General features: G+C 42.1%; 1 protein-coding gene, 1 non-coding gene and 1 pseudogene across 3 annotated transcripts in view; 2 read left to right on the top strand and 1 right to left on the bottom strand.

Moving 5' to 3' along the window:
- Positions 1-689: 689 nt before the first annotated feature.
- Positions 690-24803, top strand: part of CACNB4 (calcium voltage-gated channel auxiliary subunit beta 4) — a 356270-nt gene continuing 332156 nt past the window's right edge. Inside the window, exons 1-2 of one of the 2 annotated variants that reach the window (XM_049773007.1) lie at positions 690-793; positions 1239-1322. In XM_049773007.1, the coding sequence (XP_049628964.1) occupies positions 734-793; positions 1239-1322 (144 nt within the window). In that variant the 5' untranslated portion in view covers positions 690-733. Of the gene's footprint in view, positions 794-946; positions 1063-1238; positions 1323-24803 lie in introns of those variants that run through there. The other variant, XM_049773008.1, reaches the window with a different exon arrangement.
- Positions 17995-18122, top strand: LOC126010305 (uncharacterized; annotated as a pseudogene).
- On the bottom strand, positions 20445-20577 carry LOC126010107 (small nucleolar RNA SNORA51). The gene has a single exon (XR_007496244.1). It is a non-coding gene; the product is annotated as a small nucleolar RNA SNORA51 (small nucleolar RNA).

Genomic DNA, 24803 nt, shown 5'->3' with positions numbered 1-24803 from the left:
TCAGCAGGTCTACCATGACCTTCAAAACTCCTTAGGACATCGCGGAACTCCCGCGGGGCCACCTCCAGAGCCTTCAAGCATGGGGAGGGGGGGCTGCTTCGAGGTTGCACAGGTCTCCCGGTTGTCACGCTCGATTTGACCCACACAAAAATGCAACCCCAAAGCACACACACACACACGCATTGACCAAACCGCAAATCCCAAAGCCTGGTCCTAAACACACCGGGAGAAGTGGAAGATAAGTCTCAGAAGAGATCTTGGATGGGTGCTAGCCCTCCTAAATTTGCAGTGTGCAGCGCGGACACACACACACACACACACACACACACACACACACACACACACACACACACACACGCCGTAGGCTCTTCCCACTCCTTGCCTCACTGCACCAAGAGTCCCTCCCCAAGTCCTGATTCATGAACCGTGCCACCTTTGTCTCCTTTGAAACTCTGCAGACTATTTTAATCTTCCCACCCCCACCCACCCCAGCTCGGAGCCCTCCCGGCTGCAGCCTCTGGAACGCTCCGGTGCCAAGCGCGAGCCGCGGACCTGCGCCGCCGCCGGGGTTCGGGCGAAGCTCGCGCCTCTCTCCCGGCAAGGGCTTTGCGCTCTCCGATCCAGGGTGGAGAGCTGCGCGCGGGGCCCCGCCACCTTTCCTTCCTCCTCTTCCTCCTCCTCCTCCTCCTGCTCCTCCTGCTCCTCCTCGGCCCGGACCATGCAGCTCTGAACCATGTCCTCCTCCTACGCCAAGAACGGGACGACAGACGGGCAGCACTCGCCCCCAGCGCAGGTACCGCCCCCGCCACCCCCGAGCGCCCCGCCTCGGTGCCCGGCCCCCCCAGGTCCCGCGAGCCCTCCGGCCCGCTCCCCCTCCCCCCCGCGCCCCGTTTTCTTCGCGCTCCTCCTCTTTCTCCTCCTCCCCCCTCCTGCACCTCCTCCACGCCTCGTCCCTTCCCTGCGCTCCCGCTCCGGAGCTTCGCAGCCTTCCCCATCCCATCCCATCCCATCCATGCCGGGGACTCGGACCCCGCACCCGGAGAGTCTTTGTTAATGGATGTGGTGGGTGCAGAGGGCTGGGGTGGGATGGGGGCAGTAGCGGGGACCCTTGGAGGCGGCGGCATGTTCGGGGGGGCCGGGAGCGGGTCCGGATTTCGACTTGCAACCGGGTGGTCCTCCCCACGCGCGCCGCGCAGCCGTCCTCACCGACTTCTCTTGGCCCCGTGTGTCGAGTGCAGGTGGCCCGAGGCACCACGACCCGGAGGAGCAGGTTGAAAAGATCCGATGGCAGCACCACTTCCACCAGCTTCATCCTCAGACAGGTAGGAGGAGCAGGTGGAGGAAGAAGAGGGGTAGCGAACGCACAGAGTCGGGGAGCGATGCGCAGCCCTGGACCTGTCCTTGTGCGCTTGGGCCGGGTCTGGGGCGCTCCCTGTTCCCCCTTCCTCCGTGCTTCCTATCCATCCTCCTTCCTTTACCCGACGCTCGGCCGAATCTTCCTGGGCGACTGGGTACCACTCTGGGAAGTTAGTTTGGGGCGCGTGGCCGCAACTCCGCGGAGCCCTGGTTTACCTGGTGGACGTTGGAGATGCAAGAGGTGGATGGACTGTTGGTTGCAACTTGCGCGCGTGTGCCAATGTCTCTAAGTTACGGACTGGACTGGAAGTCACCTTCGGAGCTCTGGCACGGGTTGGATGTTGCTGAGATGGAGGGCGCTTATCTCTTTTGCCCCACTTTGAATAGTCTTCGTGCAGGTCTGGGGAAGAGATCTCCGCCGGAAAGCAAAAGCAAGCTGAGCAGAAAAGTTTATTCTCTTTCTTGGACCACTGCTTTGCTTTACCTAGCTAGGAAAGACTGCCAGGTCTGCATACATCAAAATATGCCAAGGCTGGTTGGTATTCAGCCTCTGGGCTCTGGAGGGACTCCACAGAGTGTCCTTTTTTCTCCCTCAATATTTGCCTACTTTTGTGGGGATCAAGTGCGCTTTGGTGCACGCCCGAGATTGCCGTCACATGGAAAGCTGGGGCGCTTTTCACCTTGACACAGGAATTATTGGTCCTTACTTTTCGGACTGTCAAAGTGCTCCAGGTGACAACACCCCTGCTGTGCCTCTGGGTGCTAATGAGTCACCTTGATTTCTCTTTAAGTAAAAACAGTTCAGGTGTGCGCATCCTGAGTGACCTAGGAGGACTTTGGTCATCGCACCTAGAAGACGCTGGGTTCTGGGGACTGACCTTGGGAAGTTCTCTTTCCCTAGGTCACTCTGAGCATTGTGTAATGTGTTTTGGCCCTAGGATGTTGCCCGCCATGTGCTTCTTTAGTGATGATCATCAGTTTGAACAGACCATTAAGGATGAATAGGCATTAGACTTTTTAAAATTGAACCCTGCTTTCTCTGATACATGTACTTAGATGCTATTTATTATGCAAAATTCCATTTTCTGCAGAATAGATGTTACTACTGCTCTCATTCAGTGTGCATTAAGTATATATATTATTAAGGAAAGTATATCTTAGAGCCTAGAAATTCATTTTATCCCCTCTGTAGAGCTTAGATTTTCCTTTTTTGTAAGGCAAAGACATTCTTCATCTTATATTTTTTTGAGTTATGCAACTGTTTGAGATCCTGTTGATGTTTATTTTGTAGGCGCCTATTTTGGGAAATGCTTTATTATTGCAAATCCTTAGAAATGCTAATTATACAGTAGTGTATCCCCTAAGTTGTTTGACTAAAGGTTTGGAGTTCGTTTACCACCACCTCTTCATTAATGCTTGACTTTTTTTCTAAACACAAAGAAAATAACCATTACACTTTTTAATATTTTAATTCTTTCTTCAACTCATGTCAATAAATGACAAAGCAAGAAAATGCATGTATAAATTCTTAAGTGCCCCGCTATGTGTTGACTTAAAAATATGAAATGTGGGGGCCAGAGCGATAGCACATTTGCCTTACACAGGGCCTACTTGGGACAGACCCCGGTTTGATCCTCAGCATCCCAAATGGTACCCCGAGTCTGCCAGGAGTAACCCCTGAGCACACTGGGTGTGGCCCAAAACAAACAAACAAAAAAGGTGAAATGTATTGCCTACTGCATAATTTTGAAAGTAATTTAAAACCAGTGCAATATTTTAGAACCAATATACTTCATGTATCCTTTTGATACAGGATTTGTGAGCATTACAAAACGTTTTATCAAATTCAGGAGTTAGTATAATTGTATTTTATTCACACTCAAGTTTTCTGTCTAAAAATAATACATAATTTTGAGAACTCTTTACAATTCAGCATTCATCCTGCACACAATATAATATAGATATCTATAATCTGTAGACTGGTCCGATTTATATCTGGACTTCAGTGATGGTTACAATACAGTGATTTTTGTAGTTTTAAAAAGATAAAAATGAAAATAAAAGAAAAAAGAAATAAAAAGATAAAAACGATTGCAAATTGTAGTTAGAATCTCTGAAATAAAATGGAACAGTTTTGGACCAGAGGTATAATATAGTGGGTCTTGCACATTCCTAGCATCCCATATTGTCCCCTGAGCACTGCCATGAGTGATTCCTGAGCTAGAGCTAGGCGTAAACCAAAATTAGCCAATCAACCCACCAAATCAAAACAGTTTCCATCCATATGCCAATTTCTTCTTCTTCCACATTTCTTGTCTTTCCTCTCCTTCCACTCCTCCCCTCCTGGCTGTTTTGTTCTCCTGTCTTCTTATTTGGGGGATGGGTACACCCAGCAGTGTACAAGAGTTACTCCTGGCTCTGCATCCAGAAATTGCTCCTGGCAGATTCGGGGGACCATATGGGATGCTGAGGATTGTACTCTGGTTCTTCCTGGATCATCAGCGTGCAAGGCACCAGTGTGCTATCACTCTGGCCCCCTCTTCATCTTGTCTCGTCTCTTCTCTTCTCATACAAAAGTGCAGAAGTAGGGCTACTGGAGCACATGTTTTATATAGGAAAGGTCAGGGTTCTAATCTTACACCACAGGGTACCTTGTGCCAGGAGTCACTCCTAAGCACAGAGCATGGAGTAGTTCCTGAGCACAATTAAATTAAAACCATATCAGACCAACCAAAAAAAAAACAGTAACCATGTTTATAGATGTTATGTTATTAGAGCTTCATTATTTGTAAACTGGCTATTAATGCATTGTTTTTGAGTTTTGGCTACAGGCAAATGATGGAATTTCTTAGTGTGGGCTGCTTGTTTCTATGTCATATCATTTATAGATGCCTGGGAGAAAACTATCACTAAGAATGTAATAATATTAACTTGGTGAGTGACATAGTTAAGTCTGGCTATGAGGGGCAGAGAACAGTTTGCAGTTCATCTCAGAACAATCATACTTTTCTGAGCTAGTAAAAGGTTTCAGTGTTTGTGTGTCCTTGTGCATGTGTCTATGTGTGCTCATATACACATGCAGGCTTGTGAGTTGGCTTGGAAATAAGCTGTCTCAGAAAAAAGCTGCTGCTCTCCTGAGTACTGCACACCAAGTCTCTCCAGTGTCTTTGACCTTGTTTCTTAGTCTACTATATTACTGGCCTCCACAATATATATAGAAAGTTTGAAGACTTGGAATGAATCCAGGGAGCCACTAAATGGTATTTGAAGAAAGGTGAAAAGATGAAATATTTTGTTACGGAAAGGAGAGAAAACTAAGGGTGACCCAGTAATGATTTTCAAAGTATATACCGAGATAGTCTTTGGAAGGACTGCTTGTGGTCTTCATTGAGGAAGAAACTTGAGAACAGACTAAAATTAGAAAAGAACAATGTTTGACAGCAAGATTTGCTATTGTGGGAATGGTTTTTCAAGCAAAGCTTGAGTTTTCTCTAGGGGACATCACTTCTTGTAGATTACTTATGAATGGATTACTTACTCATTATTTAAGATTTTGTAAAACACTTTATTGAATATTTGATATGCGTTCCCAGCAGTATGCTAGATACAGTGAAGAAGGAAGAGTTGATTGAAACAGCGCCATTGTATATAAATGATTTATAATTTAGTTATGAAGACATAGATGTGGATCAACAATGGAGTGGAATGTAGCAAAGAAGAAAGGTGTGTGTATAACTTGCCTAGGTGTGATCCATGAAATACTCATGGGTGTTAATGTATATACAGATTGCTTGGTGAAATACTCCATGTCACTTTCATGGAGATACCTCAGTTTTCTCCCCACTGAAGTTCTAAGAGAAAATCTGATTAGAGTTGGATTAGTTTGTTGAACTCCTCATTAAATCTGGATTTGTGAGGACAGAAATATCATACAAGAGAAGCACTTCCAGTGATGTTTGAGGAACCATGCCATGTTGCCACATGTGGAGTATAACCTTAGTCCTTTGGGACATTTTTGGGGGGCCTTCCATCTTTGGTTATGATTCATCTTGAGTTACAATCTCGTAGTTCAGATCAAATAACTTGAACATACACATCTTTTTTCTTGCCAGGGTCTTTTGCACATACTAAGTCCTCCATGTGAAGAATTTTTGTTCTCTCTGCCTGATTTACTTTAAATTTTTCCAGAAACTCAGGTGTAGTCTTCACTACCTTTACTAATTTTCCTGAACATTCCTCCACTTAGGACTCCCACAATGACTTATGTTGGTTTATGGTACTGAAATCATAATTATAATTTCATATGTAATGAGATTTTTCTGTTGTTTTCTAACTCCTTATCCAGATTATTCCTTGTACTAGGAGATAGGTTCCAGTTTGCATTTAGTCTCCTATGCATCCTGGCATCTAGCTTAGAATATGCTCATTAAGTTATTATTTGAATGAAGGAAGAACTAATTGAGAGATCTCAGGTATTATATTTTGCATAAACTTTAAATTCTTTTAAATAGGGGAAAAAGTGCCTCTAACAAACTTCCCCAAATTTAGTGGCTTAAGGCAACAACATTAAAAAAATTCTGTGTGATGTTGTGTGGGCACTGGGATGGCTGAAAGATCTAAAAATAGCCTCACATGTGTGCTTGGCAGTTGGTACTGATGCTGGCTGAGAACTTGAGTAGAGCTTTTGGCAGGGGGCTGGTCTCCTCCACCTGGGCTGCTTAGTATTGTTGCTTGAGCCTCCTCACAACATGGTGGCTGGGCTCCAAGAAGGAGCATCTCAACAAGTATAGGATCAAGCTACAGACTTTATATGATAAGCTATATAAGATCAGTTCCATGACAGTCTTTAGTGCAAGCAGATCAAAGTACCATTTTGGTTTCAAGGGGAGGGAAAATAGGTGCCACCTTTGAAGTATAACAGTCATCTGGGGCAGGAGAGATAGCATGGAGTTAAGGCGTTTGCCATGCATGCAGAAGGTCAGTGGTTCGACTCCCAGGCATCCCATATGGTCCCCTGAGCCTGCCAGGAGCGATTTCTGAGCGTAGAGCCACCCTGAGTGCTGCCGGGTGTGACCCAAAAACCAAAAATAAATAAATAATTAAAACAGTCATCTTTGTGCATGTAGAATATGTAACATTTTTGCAACTATTTTGGAAATTTCCACTTTAGAACAAGGAACCTAGTGTTCTTTTAGGTATCTAGTCAGATAATCTTTATTATAATTCAGTGAGGCCACACTGAGTTATTTTGAAATCAATATAAATACTTATAAATTATATAGAGAATTATAGGTATTTAGATTAAAAAATAAATCCAGTTACCAAGCTGATACTCTTTTGAAATAACTTGGAAAAATGATTCCTTTACTGGGTTTGTTTTGATCCATACATAGTGATGCTCAAGGGTTATTCCTGGTAGTGCTCAGGGACCCACATGGGATGCTGAGATTGAATTTGGGTCAACCACACGCAAGGCAAGTGCCATATTCACTGTACTATGGCTCTGGCTGCAATAATTCTTTGGATTATAATTGAACTCTGATTATAGACATGCTTCTCTGATGAACTGTGAGTGCGTCACAGAAGATACAGGTTTTGTGCATAGCTCTAAGAATAACCATGTGTCTAGAAGCATAAGTATATATGCAAAATTTATGCATAAATTTAGAATTACAAAATTATGGAATGGGAAGAGACTGCAATATTTTCAATCTCTCATTTCCTGAAGAATAAAGTGTTTGACCCAAGTTTTCCCAAGAAGAATGGCAGAACTTAAGACAGAGAATTCCAATTCATACTGTATATTTTCTCTTCCATAACCATGGTTGAATGATCAACATAGACAGAAAACAACAGAGAATGTCTACACTTGAAAGGACATCCATAGTCATTTCTCATGTCCTAGAGGTCATGTCCTTGTGGTCAGTGCAACTGTTATATTTAGCTGAATAAAAGACAACAATGAATCATATTCACGGGCACAATTGTAAAATTTTACTTGATCTGTAGATGTCACTTGTTACAGTGAACTTTATTTATGTACTTATTTATTTTAGGGATCTCACTAGCAAGATTTAGAGATCTGAGGTGACTCTCAGGCATTCTGGGCCCACCAGGACAGCTGGTGAATGCAAGGGCATAAGGCGGCTGTACTGCTAGGTTCTGCAGTGTTGTTTGGACCTTGTGAAGATGGACTTGGCCAGACCACTCTGGCTATGTCCAGGAGCCACCCAGACTATAATCAGTGGTGCTCTCGGGCCACCATGGCTACAGGGGTATATGCCATATAAGGTATTAAACTGGGATTCTATGCATGAAAAACATGTATCACTGTATATGGTTTCTGTCCCTGCTTTGATCCCCGACATCTCAGGTGGTCCCTCAAACCTGCCAGGTGCAATTCCTGAGGCAGAGTTAGTAATAATGCCTGAGCACCACCGGGTGTGGCCCCCACCAAAAAAGTTTGATCTGTCTAGAGTGTACTTATGGATGACATAAGTTGGAAATTATTTTGGCTTTGCTCTGGCCTTTCCCCTTCATTCTTCCATGTGTGGCCAGACATCTTCTTCCTGGGGCTCAGAACAGAGCCCACACTTTTGTCAAAAGAACGAGTCAATGTGGAGTGAAAACAGGTTGCTTAATTGATTCCTATGGTGTGGCTGGTTGGAGAAACCAGTCTCTCACTTGCTGGTGGTTTGCTTCCTAGTGGGAACCACTACTTTTTCTCAGCTGTCTTATTTTATTTATTTATTTTTAGCCTTGATTGATGTTGCTCAATTGCATTTTTTTTTTCTTTGAGTCTGGCCCTTTCTTGGACTCAGAAGAAATATTTGCCTTCATTAGCACTTGCTATTCGGTCAGACTCTGCAAACTCCAGGAAATTTCTGCAGACAGAGATTTGTGTGTGTGGGATGACAGAGGATGCAGTCCCATTGTAATCTGCAGTTCTGTTTCTTTTGCCTTGGTGTACCAACATTTTGAAGGGTCTGCTTCCTAGAATGGTGCCTTTTTTTCTACTTCCTCCCTCTTGGATGGAGCTTCCTTCCTGGATGAGTGTGCAAATGTGCATGCTGAAATTGGGTTGTGGACCTTAGAAGCATCCACTGTGAACCACACTCTGGTAGGCAAGTGGGCAAGAGAGACCAGTACAGGCAGGGAGCCTCAGGACCAAGATGACATTTACTTGGTTTCAATCCAAGCAACGTGTAGCACTTCAAGCCATCCCAAGCCAGCACTCTTTATACTAACACTTCAGATTAGAGCACTTCAAATAGATAAATCTTTTTTTGTTTGTCTGTTTTGTGATGCTCAGGAATTACTCCTGGCTCTGCATTCAGAAGTTGCTCCTGGCAGGCTCAGGGGACCATATGGGATGCCGGGAATCTAACCAGGGTTTGTTCTGGGTTGACCATGTGCAAGGCTTATACCCTACAGCTATACCTACACCCTATCCTACACCTGGAGCTATTGCTCCAGCCCCAAATAGATAAATCTTTTTTTTTTTTTTTTGGTTTTTGGGCCACACCCAGCTGTGCTCAGGGGTTACTCCTGGCTGTCTGCTCAGCAATAGCTCCCGGCAGGCACGGAGGACCATATGGGACACCGGGATTTGAACCAACCACCTTTGGTCCTGGATTGGATGCTTGCAAGGCAAACGCCACTGTGCTATCTCTCCGGGCCCGATAAATCTTAAGAAGAGCTTGGCTAGGTTCTCCAATGAACCCTCAAAGAAATATATTTTGATTTTAATAGTCCACATTGTTCTGCCTTCAAATATTCTTACAAATTTGGAAAGCTCTGAGGCAGAGTAACAGAGCAAATGGAATATTCTGTTTCTGAAGAATTTAAGTTGCGGACTTGTCATTAGAAACATTTATCAGAAACTTTACATGGATTTAACTCTAAAAACTGGGCTGGGGAAAGACTAGAAATAGAAACTTCAATTCATGAAAAGACTTATTCTATATTCAATTTTAAGAGAATGCTTTATTATTTTCAAGTAACAATAATGGCATGCCTTGCACTATGGCAACCTGTGTTCAGAAATAGCTAGGGCTGATGTCTTTTTGATACCTGGCCTCTATCTAGATGGTGCTTTGAAACTTTTTGACATCTCACTTTCACTAGAGTAAACATGCTTCTCTGTAAACTTTCCTAGTTTCTTTTGGTGCACATAAATACCAAAGCAGAGAGAAGTACTTCAATCTGAAGGGAAGCATTCAGCATTTGTACCTTATGTATGGAAAGCATTAATTAAAAAGGGCCTATTCAGCTTCACCTCTCAACCACAGAACTCTGTAGAGATGCCAAACCCACTAACATTTCAGGTGTGCTAATACACAGGCTGATATCTCCACACCTTTCTTTGAGTGAGTGTGGACACCCTCGCTCCCACCTTCGCATACTTCCAGAAGCCCTGGCACCTGAAACCATGCCCCACAAAAGCTGCAGTATCAGCCACAGAACTTGGAATTCCTGGACTGCATGATAATTCCAATTTTTTTCAATGCTGTTATTCCCATAGGAACATACAAATTTAGACATCAACGTGGATTCAAGCCACCTAATGTTCAGAAACAAAACCAATAATAGAAAATCAACTCAGTAAACCTTCTGACAATGCATAATGACCTCATGTAAGATACATTAATTTTCAAAAAATTTTTATTGTGTTTCAAAAAATAATTTTCTTTCTACTTACCTGTAAGTAAGCAGTATAAAATATATGATTTTGTTCCTTCCAAGAGGGTAGGTTTGGGAATGGATGAGAATCTGGGGACAACAGGGGAGGGAATTTTACATTAGTGGTGGGATTTATCTTGGAACAAATGTATTATGAGCAACTATGAAATACATGGTCTTTAAAAAAAAGGGATATAAATATAAATAAAGGGCCTATAGGCATAGATGACATCTGAGTCTTTCTAAACATTTCCTCTTTTTAAGGGGGTTGGAGGGATCTTGGACAATACCAAGCAGTGCTCCAGGCTTACACCTAAGTCTACACTCATTGATCATATATGATGGGGTTCATGGTACCATTTGGGGTGCTGGGGATCAGTACATGGGTCAGCAGCATGCAAGGTTGTAAATACAACCTTACCTGTTGTACTATCTATCCAACTCATATAAGCATTTCTTTGTAATAATTCAGATGCTAAAAATATGTCTACTTTATTTTTTAATTTATGCCCTTCTCTGTTAGTTGGGGCATGTTTCTCATTTTTTTGTTTTGAGAAGAAATTTTCTGAGAAGAAAAAACAAACTTGAAAAGATTCTGCATTTTCCAAGACATCAAATTCTCTAGCAAAAATCGATTAATTGTTTGATACAATTAAGGAGAAAGAAGAGTGCTTGATTCCCCAGTTAAGTACAATATTTGTGAGATTATTGGTATATCAAGCTGTTTCTTCTATGAGGCAGGTGCAGCTCAATTATATTTTAACTCTTCCCTGGGGGGACAAAAGTCAATTATCAAAATAATCACATGGGGGAGAAATAGGTCATCTGCACGAATTTTCTCCTAATTTCAGAAAGCTTGAGGGGTGATTTAATTTGGGGATTTTTTTTTTAATAATTGTATTGTGGGGAGACATTTTTGACAGAGAACATTCAATTTTCCTTTGGATTTTGGCTGCCACATTAATTTAATGTACATAATTATATTTATTTTATTTATTATATTTATTATACTTAATTATATTTATTAAATTAAATATATTAAATATCATATTTAATATCACAATTAAAATAATATAATGAAAGTTATATAAAATATATACTTTGTAAGAATAATGTGTATTGTTACAATGTATGTTTGATACTTGGGTATTATTATTTATATATTAGTAGAGAAGCTCAATATTTAAATTAACCCAATAAGATGCAAATGTCTTATTTCTAGTTATTTTGTTTAACATTTTTACAGAAGAAGCTAAAAAAGTATCAATTGTGTAAACAAAAGGATATTGTTGCTTTTAATTTTTTTTTTGTTTTTGGGCCACACTCAGCAATGCTCTGGGGTTACTGAGCTCAGCGCTCAGGAAACACTCCTGGTGGTGCCCGAGGAGCTATAAGGGATGCTGGAGATTGAATCTGAGTTGGCTGTGTGCAAGGCAAACACCCTACCTGCTGCTCAAGCCCACATTGCTTTTAATTTTTAAATGATTGTTTTAATTTTTTTTTTTTTTTGGTTTTGGGGTCACACCCGGCAGCGCTCAGGGCCTACTCCTGGCTCTATGCTTAGAAATCGCTCCTGGCAGGCTCGGGGGACCATATGGGATGCCAGGATTTGAACCACAGTCCTTCTGTGTCTAAGGCAAACACCTTACTGCTGTGCTATGCTGTGGTACCATAACCTTTTTTGAGAGGGTTTTGAACCAGGAGCAGTGCTCAGGGCTTACTCTTGGTTCTATGCACAAGGATCACTCCTGTTGGAGCTCAAAGACTATATGCAATGCCTGGGCTCAATTCAGGTTGGCCATGTTCAAGGCAAATACCCTATCTGGTGTACTATCTCTCTGGCCGAACAATGATACTAAATCATGTTTTGGGATCAGGATGTGAGTCATGCTTGAGTCCCTGGGTTCAGTCAACCCCAACCCAACATGCCCCATTCTCCACAACAATAACAAAAAAATGCTTTATTGTAACTTATACATAGCATAACATTGTCTACCTTCACTTTTTTGGGGGGGAGGGGTTTGGGCCACACCCGGTGATTGGTGACGCTCAGGGGTTACTCCTGTCTATGCACTCAAAAATTGCTCCTGGCTCAGGGGATCATATGGGATGCTGGGGATTGAACCAAGGTTCATCCTGGATCAGCTGCATAGAAGGCTAACGCCCTACACTGCGCTATCACTCCAGCCCACCTTCATCACTTTTAAATATATATCTCAGTGGTTTTAATTACCGTATTTGCCGGCGTATAAGACGATCCCCTAATTTTGCAGTTAAAACATAGGTTTAGGCCTATATTCGCTGTATCAGACAGAACCTTCCTGTGCTGCATGTGTTCCTGTGCTCATGTACCACAGTGAGCCAATCACAACAAGCAAAGGTTCAAAGGTTATGCTGTAAAAGACTTCCTCTCTGACTGGCCAATCTGAGCAGGCTTTTGACAGTGTAGATTCGGGTCCAGAACATTGTCTAATTTGCATGCATAAAAAGCCTACTTGGATTAGCTGAGTTAGAGAGGCGGTCTGAGCAGTCTTGCAGTGATTGGTGCAGGATCGAGTGGAAAATTCGTTTTGTGGCAATATTCAGACAATTTTTGTTTAGTGGCATATTGAAACATTTTTCAGGATATACTCGGCGTATAAGACGACCCCTGATTTTCGGTTGACTTTTTTTTGTTTCAAAAGTCGTCTTATATGCCAGAAAATTCGGTATATATATTGGTGTCATTGTTTATTTGCTTATTTTTTGTGGTGGTAGAGATCAAACCCAGGAAACATGTGATACTGCTGAATAACATCTCTAGACCTGGGGATCAGTTTATTGAGAGAGGAAACACACTTAGCTGTGCTCAAGCACAGCTTGATTACTGATTCTTGTTACTGACTCTATGCTCATGAATGACTTTTGGTGACACTTGGAGTACCATAAATAGTGCTGGGAATCAAATCAATATTGGCAGCTTGCAAAACAAACAACTTACTCTACTGCCCATGGGAGTCAATTTTTTAATGTGGTAGCAGGTAATTTTATTTATTTAGGTTTTTTTTTTTTTTGGGGGGGGGAGCACACTGGTGACGCTCAGAGGTTACTCCTGGTTCTGCACTCAGAAATCACTCCTGGCAGGCTCAGAGGATATGGGATGCCAGAGATTGGGGATACAACCTGGGTTCATACTGGGTCACTTCGTGCAAGGCAAATGCCCTACTGCTGTGCTATTGCTCCTGCTCCTATTTAGGAATTTTTTTAGGTCACACTTCTTCTTGCTTAGGGCTGCTCTTGGCTTTGTGTTTAGGGGTTGCTACCAAGATGCTCAGGAAACCATATGTAGTGTCAGGGACTGAACTGCTGTAGCCTCTGGCAAGTGATTTATAGATAGTACAGGCAGGACAAACCCAATTATGACCAATGCATAAATCTGCCCAAAAGGCCTGCATTGTCCAAGCCTTCCACCACAACTGATTTTGTTGCTAACAGTAGCCACCAGAAAACTGACAGGAACAAGATATGGGTTTCATAGTTGAGACTAAATGTGAGAGCATGTGTGGAACCCACTGCACTCTTGAAGTCCAGATGGATAGGTAGGGAAGGGCAAAGCCCTGATAGGGTGGTCTTCAGCCCCAGAATTCTTGTTTCTATGAATTTTTGATGATTCTTCCACTGTCAGAAATGAGAAAGTTTCAAGATAGTGTTGAGGCCTGGAGCACTTTAGATAATAGGGCAGGTGAATAGGTATTTGGATAGAGGCTGGAGGAGAGCACTGAGAAGTTAGATTGGAGGACAGTGGTTAATGATAGATGGTTTGGGAATGACAAGTGAATGAGAATCAAACTTGATCTGGTGAAAACCTTGTTTTGAAGCTGTATATGTTAGTAATCTTTCAGTTGCAATTCAATAGACACCAAACACCAGTTGACCAAAACTAATCATTTTGCTCTTGCAAGGGAAACATCTAGAAGCAGGGTAGGTATGGCAAGTTTTAGAAGTTTGTGACTTTATCAGGGCCTCTGTTTTTTTCTCTGCAACTCTTTTAGCACTACATGTGTTTTTTTGTTTGTTTGTTTTTGTTTTGGGGTCACACTCAGCAATGCTCAGGAGTTACTTCTGGCTCTACACCCAGGAATTACTCCTGGTAATTCAGTGTTCAGGGATCCTGGAGATCGAAACCAGGTTGGCTGCATGCAAGGCACACCCTACCCACTGTGCTATCTATCTGTCCTGCTCTACATGTGTTTCTATACTAACTCTGTGTGCTTGCTTAGCCCATGGTTTTGTACCTATCATGGCACCAGCAGTGTCTGTCCATAGTGATTCAGGTTCTTTATTTATCGATTTGCTCAACAATGGTTTCTCACATAGTAGCGCCTGCAAAATGGAAAAGGATACCACAGGTGATGTCCTGTGTATGTAGCCCCCACTCTTCCTGCAAAGTACAACACACAAATACATACATACAGTACACACATACACACATATATATATCACAAATGCAAGCACTTCCTGAATCTTACTCACTTAAAATATTCATGCATCAATGCAGTCGCTAGACGGTAGCTTGAAGCTGTTTAGTCATTCCTGAGATGATTGACTCAGTCTTTCTGTAGCTGAGAATGTGAAAATGCACAGGGAAAAGACATTTTTGATATTAGTAGTAGCTGGAGGGAGAAGCAACAGAAGCAGTTAAAATGCCCTTCCAGGAAGGCCACTGGTGTGGATCAGACAGCAGGTGGGAAGGTAGACTCCTTCTGCTTCTCCGTGTGGATCACATGTCATTCACTTTATGAATTAAGTACAGATTTTAAAGAGCTGCAGTAAATTGTTATGTGACTTTTTTGCTAACATAGCCACTTGTTTTCTTTCTTTCTTTCTTTCTTTCTTTCTTTCTTTCTTTCTTTCTTTCTTTCTTTCTTTCTTTCTTTCTTTCTTTCTTTCTTTCTCTTTCTTTCTTTCTTCTTCTCTTTCTTTCTCTTTCTTTCTTTCTTTCTTTCTTTCTTCTTTCTTCTTCTTCTTTCTTTTCTTTCTTTCTTTCTTTCTTTCTTTCTTTCTTCTTTCTTTCTTTCTTCTTCTTTCTTCTTCCTTTCTTTCTTCTCTCTCTCTCTCTCTCTCCCTCCCTCCCTCCCTCCCTCCCTCCCTCCCTCCTCCCTCCCTCTTCCTTCCTTCCTCCTTCCTTCCTTCTTCCTTCCTTCCTTCCTTCCTTCCTTCCTTCCTTCCTTCCTTCCCTTTTTTTTTTTTTTTGGTTTTTGGGCCACACCCGGCGGTGCTCAGGGGTTACTCCTGGCTGTCTGCTCAGAAATAGCTCCTGGCAGGCATGGGGGACCATATGGGACACCGGGATTCGAACCAACCACCTGGATCGGCTGCTTGCAAGGCAAACACCGCTGTGCTATCTCTCCGGGCCCTCTTTTTTTTTTTTTTTTCAGGTGCCTACCTCATGGTGCTCAGGTAGGAAATGCTCTGAGTGGTGCTCAGAGGACCACACAGTGTCAGAGTTCAAACCTTTGTGCCCCTGCAGGTCAAGTATGTGCTCCTTGCTCTTAGCTCTCTTCTCTGCCCTCTTAATTTTTAGTGAACAATTCAGTGACACCAAGGATCCTCACAAGTGTTACTGTTGCCATCACCTGGAATTTTGTTATTTTGAGGCAACACATGGAGTTGTCCATGGATTATTTTTGGTTCTATTCTCAGGACTTATTCCTGACAGTGTTAGGGGAATCAAATGTGGTGCGGGGATTGAACTGGGGTCAGTTACATGCAAGACAATCGTCCTTCGCACTGTACTATCTCTCTAGCCTACCCAATTGGGCTTTAATTTTTTTGGCCACACCCAGTGATAGTCAGAATATTTCTGGCTCTGCACTCAGAAATCACTCCTGGTGGGCTCAGGGACCATATGGGATACCAGGGCTCAGTCCCGTGTCAGTCGTGTACAAGGCAAGTGCCTTATCCACTGTGCTCCAACTCCCTAACTGGGCTTATGTTGCTTAATTTGAGAGTATTGCTTTCTGTTTTAACCTTGTGATTTTGGGGTGTGTGTGAGTGGGTACGTGTTGGGCAAGACTGCTGTGCTCAGCCAGGAACTACTCCTGGCTCTAGTCACTCCTGGCAGTTCTTGAGGAGACTGTATGTGGTGCCAAGGATTAAACCCTTTGTTCTATCCCTCTGGTCCCATCATCTTGTTTTGTTTTGTTTTGTTTTTTTGGTTTTTGGGCCACAACCGTTTGACACTCAGGGGTTACTCCTGGCTATGCACTCAGAAATCACCCCTGGCTTGGAGGGACCATATGGAACACCGGGGGATCGAACTGCGGTCCGTCCTACGCTAGCGCTTGCAAGGCAGACACCTTACCTCTAGCGCCACCTTCCCGGCCCCATCATCTTGTTTTTTAATGATATAATAAGTTTCAAATAACTAACTAGACAGTGAGTTTATGAAATATCTCTAAGAATGAATACAAGAATGTTTGAAGGACTGTTCTTAGGTTCTCTTGCTTTTCTGTAACATGGGCTGAGTTTTTTGTTTGTTTGTTTGTTTGTTTTAGTAATGTAGAGCTTTTTGTTATAGTTCACAGTGATATATGGGAAATACAATGATTTGAGTAGCAATCCTATATTCCAAAGTTGTGGAACTTAGCTGCTGTGATCAACTCATGATACAGAGTTACACAATACCAAGTATTTCTGAATTCTTAATAGAATGCCATGAAGAGATGATAATGAAGATATTATCTTGTTATTTAGTAATTATTATCCTCATGAAGAGGAATAATTTGGGATAGAGCTGGAATCACTCTTTTTCAAGCCTCTGCACACAGCATGCAGGATCTGCAAAGCCATGAGTAGGATGTTTGGCGTGAGTGAGTGTGGGATGTAGTGAGAGATGGTTCCAAGATATGTACCTTGGAAGCTATGAAAAAGAAAGAGGCTGAGGAATGGTGGAGTTCCTGCTAGTACTATTATTACAGCCACCAGGACTGGCAGGAGCTAATGCCCTTTAAATCTGTAATAATGGACAATAAAAGTCACCATACAGAACTTAGTTGAAGGTGAGTGGAACCATGAGATTGGTAGGATCCCCAGCATATTGCCTAAGGTGTTTCCTTTCTTGCTCATCATAGGTTTTCAGGGGTATGGTATTTTACACATGTAAAATTTTACACATAGCATGGCTTCCCATGTGTTTACATAAATAAGGCAGGAATATTTGTTTCTATTAATTTCAGACCCACCCACTCTCTTCAATGCTGAGGGAATGTCTGTTCTTATGTAACACGAACAATTTAACGAATAAACATTGATGAAATATTTATAAGGAACCACATCAGCAGATTGGGTGATCTGGGGGCCACACCTGGCAGTTGTTGGCCCAATGGCTCTGGGCCCAGCGCTCAGAGTCAACACTTATGTGGTCCTTGGCATGCCAAGGATTGAACCTAGGGCCTCAGACATGCTAGATCTCTGCTCTGCTGCTTTAAGTCAACTCCCTAATTCTGTTGGAAATATTCTATAACAAACCTTGTTAGTTCTTATGGCCTGAGTAGGTGTTCTTGATTGTTTTCTTATGTGTTCCTCCTCCAGTTAGTGACACATACTCCACAGTTTTAATAACACACACAGAGTTTTGTTCTGGAAATGACATAACTTAATTTGCCTAATATTGTAGGTGAGTAACATGAATTCAAGTGAAAATAAAGGTGAGATAGAGCAAACATAATTTTACCAGTGAAGTCATGGTCACTTGCTGATTCTGTACCTCAAGTTTAATTTTTAATATCCCAAGATTATTCAGAAGGAAAGAAAGATTGCCATAGTATTACAGTGTTAAAGGGTAAAGTAAACTTGTTTAGGAAAAACACACTGACGCAAGAGAGAAATTTCTTCTGTGTTCTCACAGAGTTGACACTGTAAGATGATTGACACCCTATCATAATTTTGGAGTTATTTCTTAAGATATTATTTAGTATACTTACCTGGCAGGGGAGATACCATGATCACGAAGGTGGTTTCACCAGGGCGAGGCTTATCCATTGCACTCCGGATGTGCTGATCCCTGCGATTTCCCCAGATGTGGGAAACTCGATTAAAAAAGAAAGATATTAAAAAAAATTAAACTAAGTTCCAAGCATCCAAAAAAAAAAGATATTATTTAGTATCCATATAATGTCCCTCACCATGCTGGAATAAAGCACAATAAAAGTACATATGTAGAAGCTACTGCTATATGCTACATAAATATATGGTATTTTCAATCTTTTAAAAATATGTTTTAAAATTTATAAGCTGCATTTGGCAAGGTGCTTTGGCGAGCTTGTAGTGATGGGCACTAAAGGCTCCCACATGTGAAGCATGTACTCTAGTATTTGAGCTACCTCCCTGCCCTCTGGAATTCTGCATATTTGAATCATCAAGAAAATATATCAAAATTCTGTAGCCTCAGCTGCACTCCAGACTAATTAAATCAGACTTTTGGGAGTGGGACTTAACTATTGATTATTTTCCAGAACTCTTCTGTTTGTTGTGTTTCTTTGCTCTCATATAAGCCAGGGGATGGTTTTTAGAATCATTTTCAATCAGGATGTTTCAATCAGAGTAGGTTAGATGATGCTGCAATGACAAAACCTTCCCAAGCAACAACAATAATAAGACTTGTTTAAATGCATATTCCTCTATCTCCAGGGTTAACTGGAAATTTGCTTGCTGTTGTTTTCAGCCCTGTAGAGTTGCTGTTTTCTGGAGCAGTTGTTCGCTGCAGAAGAGGAATGAATGACATGGTAGATTATGTATTGACTGTGGGTATAGACTGTGCATCGGTTTGTGCTTACCTGTTGTGCTATTGGAACCAAAAGGTGGGGTGTATATTTATTTGTTACTGAACAGACTGAAGATAGATCTCGATAGACTCCTCAGTATGGGTACATGTCTTTATTCTAAGAGATGAGTGATCTAAGGCAGCAGGAATAATCTCTGTCATTCTCAACATTTAGATGCCATTTTAGGGTCCAATGTGACTGTCGTCACTATTTCTCAGGCAGTTCAAAGGGGGCAAGAGGAGAATAAGCAGCTTCATTTCTAATGGAATGACCCAGAAGTGGAACCTATTTTTTCTGCACACAGTTCATTGGCCTGTGCTTCATCACGAGGCTCATCTAGCTTAAAGGAGACAGAAATGTGCTGTTTAGCTGAGTAACCATGTGAAAGCTAAAAATTGCTATGACACTATTTCTGGAAGGAAGAAAAGAATGGCTATTGGGGTCAGTTAGGGAGACAGCCTCTTCACCTTCCTGCTTTCTGAAGTTTGATTTCAGCATGAAATGCTAAAATGAAAATGCAGCTATCATTAGTGATCAACCTATTTGTGACAGATCTCTGGATCAGTTCCCCATTTTCTTCTCATGCTCTCTCTCCACAGCAGCTCTAGTAGTATCTTCCAGAATTCAGAAACATTCCTACTGTAGATAAACTTGGGATTTTTCACATGCAGCAGACTTTTCAAAATAGTGTCATTTACAGATTTTTAGAATGAACAGAAACAATGGATCTAAAGAATCTGTTGCAGCCGTATGTCTTGCAAAACTATGTCAAAGCCCTCCATGTCTTGTCATCCTACCCATCCCTACCCTAACTTATAGACAGCACCACCACCATCTCCTCTGGTTACTGAGATGCCCTGTTAACAGTCATGTCCATCTTCTAATTTTCTTTTAATTTTTCTTTCTGCTTTGCTTTACTTTATTGTATTATGAACATAACAGGAGGGAAGGTCTCACTTTTTGTTTTAAAATTGTGTGTAGCAGAGGGTTGTATATCAATTGTGCATTGCCTGCATTTAAGGCCACAGAGGGGACTGGGAGTCATCATTATTTCTTTTCGTGTTTTCGTGCATGATCACTGGGGATCACTCCTTTAGTTTGGGTGCTCGAGCATATCTGAGTCAATTGCTTTTGTGGTCATTGAGGTGCTCATATGCAGGCCTAGTTTGGGTCACACTTCCTGAGGCTTTGGTGCAGATGTATTTTTGTTGTTGTTGTTGTTGTTGTTGCAGTGCTCACAGGGGGGTAGTTCCTTTATAACTGTGGTGCCCAAACACTGTATTGTAGTCAGAAACTAAAGATCACAAAAAGCAAATATGCCTGGCACAAACAGCCATGCCTCTAGGACCCTACTCAGCACATGAGGAAGTTCTAGAGAGCAAGCTTTTGGACTGACCTGTTTAGTTGTTTAGCAGGAGCTCTAAACAATGAGCTATCCCTTGGATCCGCATTGTTACCTTTCAAAAAGGAAATCAGACATTCACATTCCCCTGCATTAAACCTTTTTATGGATCTCAATTGTGCTAAAATACAATCTATATTCTTTCTTGTGATCTTCAAGGTTCTATAATGATCAAACTTTGATACTCTTATTATAGTTTTTTTGGTCCCGCAATTCACAATACAGACCAGGCAAAGGGCCTAGGTTGAGGTGTATATGGGGTGCATTTACTGTACCTCCTCTTTCTAAACAGTCAGTGTAAAAAACACAGCCTGTGGTAAGAATTGGGAGGCCTTATCTTTTATTTTCTTTTTTAATATATATATATATGTATGTATGTATGTATGTATAAAATCCTTCACCAGTGCAACATTCCCAAGACCAATATCCCAAGTGTCCTTCCTCCCCACCCCATACCAGCCTGTTCTCTAGACAGGCTTTCTACTTCCCTCATTCAGTCACATTTTGTCATGATAGTTCTCAGTGTAATTATTTCTGTGATTGCACTAAATGATCACTGTGGTGAGCTTCATGTCAGGAGCTGGACATTCCAGTCCTCCTCTATTTTGTCTCTGAGAATCATTACACAAATGTTTTTCATTTTTCTTAAAACCCATAGATGATGGAGACCATTCTATGCTTATCTCTCTCCCTCTGACTTATTTCACTCAGCATAATAGATCTCATATACATCCATGTATAGGAAAATTTCATGACTTCATCTCTTCTGATGGCTGCATAATATTCCATTGTATTTATGTACCATAGTTTATTTAACCATTCATCTATTGAGGGGCATCTAGGCTATTTCCAGAGTCTGGCTATTGTAAACAACGCTGCAATGAATATAGGTGTGAAAAGGGATTTTTGTATTGTATTTTTGTGTTCCTAGGATATATCCCTAGGAGTGGTATAGCTAGATCATATGGGAGCTTAACTTCCAGCTTTTGGAGAAATCTCCATATCGCTTTCCACAAAGGTTGGACCAGATGGCATTCCCACCAGCAGTGAATAAGAGTTCCTTTCTCTCCACATCCCCGCCACACTGCTTGTTCTCATTCTTTCTGATGTGTGCCATTCTCTGTGGCATGAGATGGTACCTCACAGTTGTTTTGATTTGCATCTCCCTGATGATTAGTGATGTGGAGCATTTTTTCATGTGCCTTTTAGAAATACAGATGGCTAAAAGATACTCTTATTATATCTTTTGATTCTCTTGATTACCACTCCTCCTTACCCCTTCCCCAGCCCTGACTTTTTTTTAATCTTTGACTAAACTAGTGATGGGAACCATTTTTTTGCCAAGAGCCATTTGAGCATTTATATTATCATTTCTGGACCATACAGTACCAGTAGATAGGCTGTAGATAGCAAATATGCCTCATCACAGAGCAGAGTCAGACCACAGGATTTTGTAGGTTCTATACATGCAGTAGGTTGCATGTTTCCCATCCCTAATTGAAAGGTAATTCTATACTGGGACTTGAACTTCTGTACTCTGTCCAGGAGTGACTTCCCCCAGTTATTTTCTTGGGGGAAGGTAGGGTTGGACCATACCAGCCTGTGCTCAGGACTTACTTGGCGCTTCACTCAATGATTACTCCTGGCAGCGCTCTGGGGGACCAAATGTGGTGCTGGGGATTAAATCTGGGTTGACCATGTGCAAGGTAAATACTAATCCCTGTACTACTTCTCCAGCCCTTTCCTCCAGTTATTTATGGTTTTCTTATCTTTGCTCAACATCACTGCTATAAAGAGACTACTTCTGTTTGTCCATCTAAGGCAGGACACCCCCCACTATTGTTTGCTTGTTATCACTTTCCATTACTATTATGAATGACTTTATTTATAGTACAACACGTAGGGCATTTGCCTTGCACATAACTGATCTGGGTTTGATCCCCAGTATTCCATGGTCATCAAGTTCACCAGGACTAATTCCTGAGGGCTGAGTTAGGAATAACTCCTAAGTATGACCAAGCATGACTCCCACACAGAAGCAAAACAAAATAAATAAATTGTGCTGTTCCTATCAACCCTCTGTAGAATGTCAGCTTCAAAAAGTTAGGGAACTTCTTATCATGGCACATTTTGGGTAAACAGCAGAGGTATCACATAGAATATATGTTTGATAAATAATGATGGGTAAGTGAATGATATTTATTTTGAGATACAGTAGCTTAGTAAGAATTTAGCTGAGAATGAATCTGGGTAGAACCTTGACTTTGTGAAATCTTGCCAAGGATAGACTTGACATTTTCCTTTAAGAAGCAAGGTATTGAAGTGCACATTCTAAAAAAAGGTTTAAAAGCTATCCAAGGACTAAAGATCTCAGAAAGTAGACTGTAGTTTCTCAAAAACACTTAAGTGGATGTTCATAGATGCCTATTTTTGAACCTGAAAACATGATTGAATCAATACTGTTGATTTAGGAAGCAATGGAAGCATCTAGTCTCATGATTCTCTCTTTGTCCTTCTTGTTCCACTCCTCCTTCTTGCCCTTCTATTTCTTATTCCTTTCCCTATCTCACAACTGGCAGTGATCAGGCCTTACTCCTGGCTCTGAGCTCAGTGATCACTTTTAGTAGTCTCTTTTTCAGCCTCAGTGGGCAATTCTTGGCCTCAGCTCTTCATCCAATGAGATTGCAGCTTTTGTTTCCTAGTGTAGCATACTTGAGTTTTTACAGAGCAGATCTTTTGTTTTTGTAAGTGCTAGGGATTGAACCTAGGCCCTCACACTCCATGACTCTACCACTGAGCCACATCCCCAGTCAAGAGCTAATCTTTTTATTTCTACTTCCTTGGGAAGTGGCAGGATGGGCATTGGTATAGAAGACAGAGTTAGTAAAGACTGAGAAGGGTGTCAATGTAGGGCTCAGTAGATGACAAGAGCCTAGTGGGCAGTTTGGCCATCCCTTGGAAGTAGAGCTGGTGTTTCCATCATGTCAGAGGGTTCAAGGTGTTGGACTAGCAGGGTGCTTTGGGGTAGGTAAGTCAATACAGCCAGTGTATTTGTTTGTGCTCCACATGGTGCCCAAAATACTCTCCCTTCCGCTGCTTTTTCTGGTGAACTCCTACTCCTTTCTTGACAATTTCATAAATGTCACATCCTCTGTTATGTCTTTTCTGACACCCCCAGGCAGAATCCATTTATTCTTCCTGGAGTGCTCTGGAATGCTTCACACAGGGTTTCACACTGTTCACGGGCCCCTGGAGGACTTGGCTGCGTTCTTATTTTTTCCAGTGAGGCTTGAAAGCTGAGGAGGCATGAAAGTCAACAGTGGGGCAGGTAGAAGGACATTGTTCATGTTCCCTTATTCATGGTCTTGTATGAGGAGATGTCTTAGAGATAGCTCTTACTCCTTGGGTGTTGAAAGAATTTTGAAAAATGAGACATGACATATATCTGCACATATATCTGCACATATATCCTGGATGAAGGTTATTTTATTTAGTGGCACTATCTTTTAGGTATGGAAATCCTCTCTCTCTCTCCAGACCCTCTCTTTGGCGATGGGAGAAGTGGGTTGAGGAATTAGAGATGTTTGAAATAGACAACTCAGCTCCAAAAAAGGAGACCAGCAGAGAAGGACCCAAAGGGGATTATACTGAATGAAAAATGCCAGAGAAAAGCAAATCACTAAAGATTTTGACCAAATGTGTAACGAAACTACACCAATGAAAGAGCAAAGCAAAATAAAAAAAAGAAACCCAAGAGGGCCAGAAAGATAGCACAGCGGTAGGGCATTTGCCTTGCAAGCAGCCGACCCAGGACTGACCGTGGTCCCCCAAGCCTGCCAGGAGCAACTTCTGAGCACAGAACCAAAAGAAAACCCTGAGTGTTGCCAAAGTATGGCCCCCAAACAAAACAAACAAACAAACAAAACAATTTAGGTCATATTTTCGGGTTGGAGAGAGCACAGCAGTAGGGCAGTAGGGTGTAGCTGGGTTTGCACGCAGCTGATTCAGGATGGATGGTGGTTCGAATCCTGGCATCCCATATCCCCAAGCCTGCCAGGAGTGATTTCTGAGTGCAGAACCAGGAGTAAACCCTGAGCACCACCAATGTGGCCCAAAAGCCAAAAGAAAAAAAGAAGAAGAAAAGCAAAGAAACCCAAGGATTGGGTTCTAGCAGATTGTCAGAAGTACAGCATGACAGATAAAGAGCTGAGTGGATGGCGGTGGATGAAAAGCAGACTTTGGTGATGGAGTTGGTGTGGAGTGCAATGATTCTTGAGATTTGAGGCTATACATTGACCATTACACAGCAAACTAGTATGACCTCAAAAAACCAAAACCTTGAGACAAAGCTCTGACCAGGATGCTGTCAGCTGGGCACTGGGGCTATCATTTAAGTCCATTACAGCTGCTTTCTATTTCAAACTCACAGGGCAAAGTAAAAATGTAAAGCTTCTGTCAGTTCCTTTGTAATGGAGGGACATGGGGGTGTCTTTGGCAGGGGGAGGGAGTAGGGGGGCAGAAGTGTTTGTGGTAAGACTGGTAATGGTGTGATGATTCTA

Source organism: Suncus etruscus, chromosome 5 (genome assembly GCF_024139225.1).
Source record: "Suncus etruscus isolate mSunEtr1 chromosome 5, mSunEtr1.pri.cur, whole genome shotgun sequence".
Taxonomy (NCBI): domain Eukaryota; kingdom Metazoa; phylum Chordata; class Mammalia; order Eulipotyphla; family Soricidae; genus Suncus; species Suncus etruscus.
The sequence above is the reverse complement of the archived record's forward strand: the minus strand, read 5'-3'. Positions and strand labels throughout refer to the sequence as shown.